The sequence below is a fragment of the Onychostruthus taczanowskii genome, unplaced genomic scaffold, assembly GCF_017590055.1.
Source record: "Onychostruthus taczanowskii isolate IOZ18803 unplaced genomic scaffold, ASM1759005v1 scaffold36, whole genome shotgun sequence".
NCBI classification, from domain to species: Eukaryota; Metazoa; Chordata; class Aves; order Passeriformes; family Passeridae; genus Onychostruthus; species Onychostruthus taczanowskii.
Genome location: NW_024501015.1, coordinates 775,869 through 785,006, shown reverse-complemented (window position 1 = coordinate 785,006; position 9,138 = coordinate 775,869). Strand labels below are relative to the sequence as shown.

Sequence of the window (9,138 nt, the reverse complement as noted above, 5' to 3'; positions counted from 1 at the left end):
CCTGACACGGAAAATGCTTTTTCAAGCTTAGATGTGCTCCTCCCTAGCAAAGGAGGTGGTAAAAGACCCATAGGGTGCTTCAGAGGAGGCTGAAGCTTTTCTCATAAAAGGTTTGATTTCACACCCTGACTTTACCTCCCCAAAATACTGCTTCCCTTTGCCTTGCCCAGGACGAAGGCTGGAGAATCCAGATAAAAGATAAAAGGCAGATTCAAAGACTGGTCCTTGATACATTATGTGGCTCAAATGCAGACTATGACCAAAAAAAAAAATTAGAAAAAATCCCAATTACATTTTTTCAATATTAAATCTTTATTATATACAAAAATATTTTGTTGGGAATTAACAGAATTTCATCATTTGTACATCAACATTTTATGTTTGGCTGTGTTTATTGTGAAAATATTAGCTGTGAAAAAGACAAGGCGGGGGGTCTTAGAAAACAAGTCACAATTTAAAAACATCCCACATAGTAGCTGACTTTATCAGTATGAAGTCACAATGCTAACAAGTCCCATATCCTAGGCCTGCTCTACAGTACTGTATTCAAACAATTAGGTACTAAATAATTTCCAGGTTTATATTAAAAAATTCAGCTAATGGTTAAGATTTTTCTTGTAGGAAGTTTTCAGCTAAAGAAACTATTTTTTACAGGAGAGCAGTTTTGAAAGTTTTACAAATTCAAATCCAGGTTAATTTAATATACTGTAGAAATAAAAAAAACCCTACAAAACAGAAAACCATGAGAGCTTCCAACTGGCAAAACCAGTTGTGAGAAAAAGCAAGGTAAGGAAATGCCTGGTGACAGAGTTCTAATGCACATTTAAACCCAAACACAACCAAGATCCTACAGTTCTTAGACCGGTGTGGGGGCGGAGAGCAGCAACTTTCTTGTGTTTTAAACCCCACAGAAGCAGTTCCCCTCCCTACACCACAGTGCACAAATGTTACACATGGGCAACACACGGAGGGTGGGCAAGGGATGCTCAACATTCATTGTCCTAGGGGGAAACAATATATATCAACAGTTATCTCCACACATAATTGTGTACAAGACCTAAGCCAACAAAAAAACCTTTTTTTGCCGGTACAAAGCAGCACTGTTCATTTTGCTTTATGCGATGGATCACGTGAGAGGTCAGGTAACAGAGAGACGGGGTTTTTGGAAGAGGCTCTGATGAATTCAGTTAAATGTGGGCTGCTTGTGGAGTAACCAACAGTTGGCTCAGCCAGGGAAACAACCAAAATTGCATGGAAAAGTATTAGCATGGAGCTGGTGACATAAAAAGGAAAAGGCTAAATGGGAGAAAGTGTTTCCAGGACTACTTAAATCTGTTACCTGACCACTGTCCTAGCAGCAAAAGGAACTCCATACCAATGAGCATAACAAACAGTTCCAAATACCAAGAAAAAAATTAATTTACTTCAAGTGTCATTTATTCTATAAAATACAAATATTGCTGAACCCCTGCTGAATAAATTCCATTTGTAGGTGAAGCTACATAACAGCCTTCACCAAGCTGGGGTTTGTTTTTAGGCCTGTACCAGTAAATCCCAGCTGCAGTACAGCAAATGAACTGAGGATTCAGCAGTTGACAATGTAGCTGTGGAATCGTATCCCACTGCAGAGAATTCAGGTAATTTAGCAGACACTGCCTGAAATATTTGCAGCATTTACCCCGAAGTTTTATTTATATATATGGGTGTTTGTGTGTGTGGGCACAAGCACACTTTTAATATGATTAGAAGGAAAAGCTGCCTGTAAAAATAACCAAAACCAATTATTTTACAAATGTTTTCTATTTTTATTTTTAGGATCTGTCTTGGGCCTAAAACCAGTAAGTTACACAAGTCCTAAATAGTGATGTTCTTGTTAACTACTATTTCCTCTATAAGACACAAGTGGAAAATCCGAGACAATTCCCATCAGCAAGCCTGTTAAACACATGTGAAAACTAAAGTACAGGCCAAAAAAGAAGAAATGAAAGGGAAAAAAAAAGAAGGGCCAGACTTCACTTCAGCACTGTCAGTCACAACAGTCCACCAGAGAAAGGAAATTAAAGTGCCCTTAAGGATAGAAACCCTTTCAGTGGCCCAGGAGAGGTTTTTATTGCAGGGAGAGGAGGGTGCTGGGAGCTGAGGGATATTTAAGGCAAGAGGCCCAGCAGACTACGAGTCTTTGATCCAGTACCCACCACACAGACACCAATAAAATGATCTGACCACTTCTGCAAAGTAGCATCATGAAGTTTGGCAATAACCATGTGGTACTTGAACTCTTTGGAATTTGGGTGAGGCAGGGAACCCCGCATGAAGCAAACAGCCCGTACAGATGTGCAGGACGTGACAGTGCCCAGCTGTTGGCTATCCCAGAGCTGTGCCCACAGGCACAATGGGCAACGGGGCAGCTGCTGCAGGAGGCACTGTCCATGCACTGGGACACGGCCTCAAGGTTCAGTGTGGGCACAGAAGCAAGCTACAGGAAGCCTGGATGGGAAACCATGGGATAGGTGAAAGGAGTCACAAGACTGGCTCATGTGTAAGGGCAGGTAAGAACCCAGTTCCTGATCTCTGGAGTGCTCTGCTTGATCTCTCTTCACTGGTCCTTGGGCACAGCAGAGGCCCACTGGGCTCAAGGGGGTACCTAGCCAGGGATTTTCTGTGTTTGAAAGAAAAAGAAGTTTCCTATTTCTTAGCTGAATCACCCTCTTCAAAAAACAAAAGCAAACCCAGGTGACTTCCTGAGCACTGAGCTGCAGGCAATTTGTAAGCAAGTCACTTAGGTATGATTTTAGAAGATGCAGTGACTAGAGAGGATGAAGGAAAAAATATCACAATTTGAGCTCAGCCAAGATGTGACAGTTTATATAAACAGAAATTCAAAAGCAATGAGCTGATCTGCCATCCTGCTCCACAAAGCTTTTGTACAACTAAGTACACAGAGCTGCCCTGAGCCGAGAACACGGCACAAGTCACAGATACTGTGTTGGTTATGGGCTTGATTTTCCTTGCCTACCACGATCTGTGATTCTGCTCCACGTTTACCTTCGTTGCAAAGGTTTGCAGAACATTTTGAAAGACCTTTATAAATCTATGCAAGATGATGTATTCCATTATAATTATCCCACTAAACTTGGACTGCATCTTGTCACATGATGCAGAACCTAAAGCAGACCTGCTATAACACTTAGAGACAGCAAGGTCATCACCTGGGTACACAATGCACCACAGTATTTACAGGAGAGCTGACACTGGTGCAAGCTTAAGTGAATTTTTGGTGAATTCAGGGAAATAACTTACAGGTCTTGGCATACTGACTGTACTTCTATGTATAACTTTTCATTCACGGGGCAACTACAGTGTTTCTTCTATAAGTCTCTATATGTACAGAATTTTACAGCACCTCATGCACTGTCCAAAACAGATAGAAATTACAGATAAATATAGATTTTTTTTTTTTTTAGATTGAAATATCTGTATATTTAGAAAAATATACATTAGTAAACACAATAAACCAGGTAGAGAAGTGTACCAGTTCTAAAGTCTCACATGCAGGTAACATTTCTGGATTAAGTCATGGTAGCTTAGTAATGTGATAACCAACATGAGCATTTTTTGTTTTACCATCCACATACATATACACAGACAACTATTTGATAATTTACTTTTCTAAACTACTTAAATATTTATCTTGTGATACATACCACATATCTTAAACATTTAGCAGCATCTTCACCTCGCTCAGACACACCTATTGTACTCTTTTAACAGTCAATGTAAAGTATTCTTGTTAGTATCTGGAAAATGAATGTTTAGTACAGAATGAGATAACATGAAATCCCAGTTATTTTAACTTCTCCAAAATACACCAAACAGGTGTTTTATGAAATGTTTTGACTTGCTCAAAATGAGCCTCTCATAGTGTCTTCTCTCCTAATTGCACAATGTACAGGCCCCTGTCCAACAGCTGATGCAGCACACCCTGGCAGGTAGGGACTGTCACTGCTGTGGATGTGACTGAAACAACACCAGCATTTCAAGAACCTCCAAGAACATTCTTTTTAAAAAGTAGTAACTGTTATTCCAGTCATTCTACCAGGTGAGGACAAACTACGCAAAGTATCTGATGAAAATGTGACTGTGCCAAAACCCAAACTACCACGAAGAAACAAAGCAATCTCTCTCCCCCTCTCACCATTAAACAATCCAGTGTGAACGCTTAAGATTTAACAAACAGATGCAAGGGGTGTGGTGTTTGGGTTTGGGTTGTTTCCCCCTGCCAACCTGGCACACAGACAACCAAATCAGACCTGCAGATACTTCCACACGATCTTTGTGCCAATCCAAGCAAGTCACCTTCTCTTACTGCTTCAGAACTGCACTGCAGAATTGCTCACTGCCATCTACACCACCACCAGCCAAAGCTCAGCCACAACGCTCCACCTCCTGATTTAGACCCGCAGTGTGAACCTGTAGCAAACGTTAAAGCTTTAGGCTTTAGCAAATACGTGACTATTCTGGAGACTATACATGACTGTTCTCCTAACTAGGGAGACTTTCTTGACAGTATTCTCCCTGGGATGGAAACAGAATGAGCAGAGAGAAGCTTTCCTGACTACACCTTGGTGGGTGTGTTTCACGTGTTTGGATCAGTAAATTTACATAAAAAAAAGATGAAAATAAGTGATGTTTGCAATATGAAGTACTGGGGTATGTAAACTGAAGAATCTTCTCATTCCATTCATTGGGGAAGAGTGAACTCAGCCCACTTCTGGCATCAGAAATAAGGGTGTATTTCTAACTCATAATGAAAAGGCATCTTACCTGTCCCGACAGCATATCTTATTTACAACATATGGAGGTCTCTCATGACACAGTACACAAACACAGTTCAGTCATGTTCAGCACAGAGTGCCAAAAGCAAACCACTGAAACAGCCAAGCAACAGCCCTGCTATCATTTGCTGCTACACACAACACCCCATTCACTTCTCAAAGCAGCCTCTGAGCAATAGGATCACAGAACATGTCTCCTGGGAAAGACAACTACAAGTCCCATGCTGGTGCCACAACTGAGAGCTCTGCCAAACTTAAAAAAAAAAAAACCAAACCAGAGAAAACACATCCTGAAAAGCATAACAATAAAAAAGCAGTGGTACAAATTTTTCTTAGAGAATTTCATATTCCCTCTGAAAGACATTTTGAAATCTCAGTATTAAGAGCCAAGAAGATCTCCTGTGATACACACAAGTTAACTAACATTCTCCACACACACACTGGGATTTCAAGTCTCCTCTGTCCCTCTTCCCCCACAACAACCAACTTTACAGGCTGTGTAAAAACCATCTGTTGCATATGGATGTTTTGAGGTTTTTTTCAAACAGTTTTCCTCTACTGCATCCACTCAATTTTTTCTTTTCCTTGTGCACATAAGTCTTTTGAGAGCCACTGGAAGCAATGCTGTTTTACAGTGTCTAAGCCTGTCTTCCTCCAGAAATAGTTCTGAGGAAGATGCCTTTTGATAGCATTCCGGGTCACACTTTGGTGTTGAAAAGGAATCCAGAAGCCAGGTGCCTGTCACCAGATGGAAGAGGAATTAAACAGATGACTTCAGTTTAGACACCTAACTCAGTATGTGATGGTGAATGTGACTATATACAACAGCTGACAGTGTCATATAAAACATGGTCACAAAAAGAGCTCATCGGAGCAACAAGCTGTATTTTCCTTCTGTTCTCATTAAGCAGAAATTTACATCAGCTTAAGTTTCGATCAATGAACCTGAACCTAATACAAATCATACCAATGAGCGTACTGAGGGGAGAATTGTCACTAAAAAGGAAATACACTGTAAACGAAAAAACCTATAAACAACATTGCTTTTCAGCAGTAAGCTTCCAATTCACAAACTATCTAATGAAAAATGGAATTAAAAACAATGTAAGAAAAAGCACAGAAATGCCATTAGACAACACTCAAAATACAGCAGTTGATCACACACAAATATTTAAAAGATAATTTAGAACCCAGCTAGACATCACAGGAAATGAAGCCACAGATCACTACACAAATACAGAACAATGTCCTAAGAAAAGAAAATGCCTTTTTTTTTTCTTTTTTTTTCTTTAAGCAATGTGTTTTCACAAGTGTGAATAAATAGTCCTACACATTAAGTGTCACCTACAAGGCTCCACATTATCAGGTTCTCTCTCAAGCTACTTCACCATTATTCAAATTGCACTGAATTACCTTGCGTATGACTTTCTAACGTCAGTACTTCAACTGTAATGGGCTAACAGGTTGGCTCCCAAGAAAGCGTAATAAGCAGCTTGCAAGGTATTGCTCTATGTTATTTTAGGAGACAGATATAAGGGAATCTACACAAAAATTATCTAAATCAAGAGATATAGAACTTTTGAAACATCAGGAATGCACCAACATTAAGCTGAAAGCAGCTGGAGCAATGGATCCTTTTTTTTGTTACTGCTTTTAATATTTAAAATTCTGCTCCCATGAAATTATTATTTTTTGAAGAAGAAAAAAAAACTCAAAGAAATTAGTGTTCTTTCCTAATAAGAGCTATAGACTTTTGATCAGTTAAACACTGACATTAACAAATTTTACAAAAATTGTTTCAAGTATCCTTTTTTAATCACAGTGAAAATGTAAGACCAAGATGTAAATGTTGAAGTGAATGAAAGTTTCTTAGATGAAAAAGGCAAAGATACTAAATCAAAACATAGAAAAATGCTTAAACGCATTTCCTTCATGTGATATGAATAGAAAGGTTATCTGTAAAAAGTTAGAAAAATTAAAATAAATTACATATTTAAGTACACTTTCTCTTCAACATTTTTATAAAAATTCAGAACAGTGTACTTTTGAATATACACAGAGTAAAAATGCACAGGTGCTGTAGTTATCATCAGTATCTACACGTCACTGCTGCTGCTGCTGCTGACTTTATTTGTTACTTAAGCTCCAGCTGGAACAGCTCAATAGACCCAGCTGATGGGCACCCACTGGGGCTCCAGCCTCAGTCTCTCGATGGCCGTCTGCAGCTTCTCGAAGGCTTTGTCCAGGTTGTCATTTACAATGGTCAGGTCAAAGTAGTGGTTGTAGGCTCGCTGGATCCGGGCGCTCTCATCCACTGTTTTCTTCAGATCAGTGTCCTATGTGAGAGATTTTTAAGGATTAGTGCATCTAAATCTTACTGAAGATTTAAAGATAAGACTTGGCAAATCCTTATAGAAGCAGAAGTACATACTGCAACTGACTATTTAAAGCTAGATACCACATACATTTTAAAAATAAGGGAAGTTTTCATTTATAATACATTCACACAGAAATTGAGCTAAAATACATTGAAAGGGCTGAAAAAGTTCTGAGCAGTGTCAGTAATGTTAAATATGGCAAGCAAATGTTTGCCCATCTTGCAATTTTGAAGAGAATCAACAGAAGCACGCAAACGGGCTGGTGTGCACAGAGCAGTTAATCACTTTGTATGGGCAACTGATGATCCAACCAGAATAAAATTAATGCTTTAGGAATGACTGAGTCAATCAGTTTTGTAAAAACATTTGTGTCCCTTTTATTTCCACAGAAGACACCAAAAATCCAAGATTTTAAATTAGTATGAAACGAAAGCAATTTCTAGCAGAATAAAGCTCCAGAATACCTTATGGCTCTTAGACACAACATTTCAGCCTAGCTCACCTGACATCAGTCCCTCATTTGTAAACTACTGCTACATTATTGTAGTCCTGACATGAGCTGCAAAATATGCAGGAAATTTGTATTCCTACATTAGGAAGCCTTTATAAAGTGCATATAAGCACATTTTTGTATTTTGCTTGTGCTACATTCTTTAAAAATTCCTCTCAATTTTTGCACAACAGCAATTTTTTTTGAAGTAGTTATGAGATTTGTCCCCCTTTACAGTAATTATTTCAATATATTCAAGTCCTGATACAGCTGTCAATATAAAGCCAAAATGAAAAACTAAGTTTGTCAATAGCCTTGCCTTCACAGTGAATGAAGGAAACAAGTAAAATGACCCCAAGAGCCAGACTTTTTGTAATGGAATGGGTTAGGATGCTACAAATAATACAGCCAGGTCCACTAACAAGCAAACTGTAATACTTTAAATGACATTTGTTTTTCATTCAGGAAGCACAAGAATATGAAATAGCAAATCATACTCCATATACATGTGCAGGGATGCAATGCAGAATCCGTAAAGACACATAAATGCATATTTGAAATTTAACAACCCTCTTTGTTATTCGTAAGAAGTAATACAGAGGCAAAGATGTCCCTTGGGGAATCAAATATTAGGAAGTACAGGAAATTATTTTTATACTTGTCTGGACAGTTTTAACATTGCCTTCTCATATATGCAGCATAAAATTCAGGGTGCATTTGGGTCAGGAAAGAGGGCTGACTGAGCATCCACAGTAGAATGCATAATAACCAGAACCCATGACTAAAAATTATACGCTCATTTAGTGAAAATACTAACCCATCCCTCCCCCCCATTTTACAGCTTTGAATGCCCTGTCAGCATTTATTCAAGATATTCCTATGAAGCTGCAGCACTATCATTATGAGCCATCAGCAAAACAGAGCTTTTCTCTGTTGGGGAAGTTGAACTGCTCAATCTGGCTTTTTTTTTTTTCTTTTGCTCCTGAAGTTGGGAAAGTTCATACCCACACAGAGTATTTATACTTTGCTGCACCAGAGGAATCATCTTATTTCCCTCTGCTACACATAGTGTCTAAGAAAAGGAGGGAAGATCTAATGAACAAAACATGCCACTTCACTTTATATGACAAATCCAAGGAACTTCAGGGGAAGTTGTTCAACGCTTCTTATTCTGGCAGCTGTCAGCCACTCTCAGTGCAGCACATGCTGCTGCAGCAGGGGAAACAAGGACAACCTGCATTCTTGGGGTTTCTTTGTATTTTTTGGGAGGTTTTTTGATGGTTTGTTGGTTAGCGAGGATTTTGCTTTTTCCTTTTTTGACACAAGCTGCAATATCTTTGCCAAGCATTATGGATTCCATTTTTAAAAGCACATACATATTATTACGACAAGCACGAACAAAAATTTGGGTGGGGAGGGAGATGGGAAAGTCAAG

At 38.9% G+C, this 9,138-nt stretch overlaps 1 protein-coding gene across 4 annotated transcripts in view; it reads right to left on the bottom strand.

Moving 5' to 3' along the window:
- Positions 1 to 293: 293 nt before the first annotated feature.
- PALS2 (protein associated with LIN7 2, MAGUK family member) overlaps positions 294 to 9,138 on the bottom strand; it is a 59,745-nt gene continuing 50,900 nt past the window's right edge. For all 4 annotated transcript variants that reach the window (XM_041411534.1, XM_041411537.1, XM_041411535.1 and 1 more), the window contains one exon: positions 294 to 7,171. In XM_041411534.1, the coding sequence (XP_041267468.1) occupies positions 6,995 to 7,171 (177 nt within the window). In that variant the 3' untranslated portion in view covers positions 294 to 6,994. The remainder of the gene's footprint in view (positions 7,172 to 9,138) is intronic.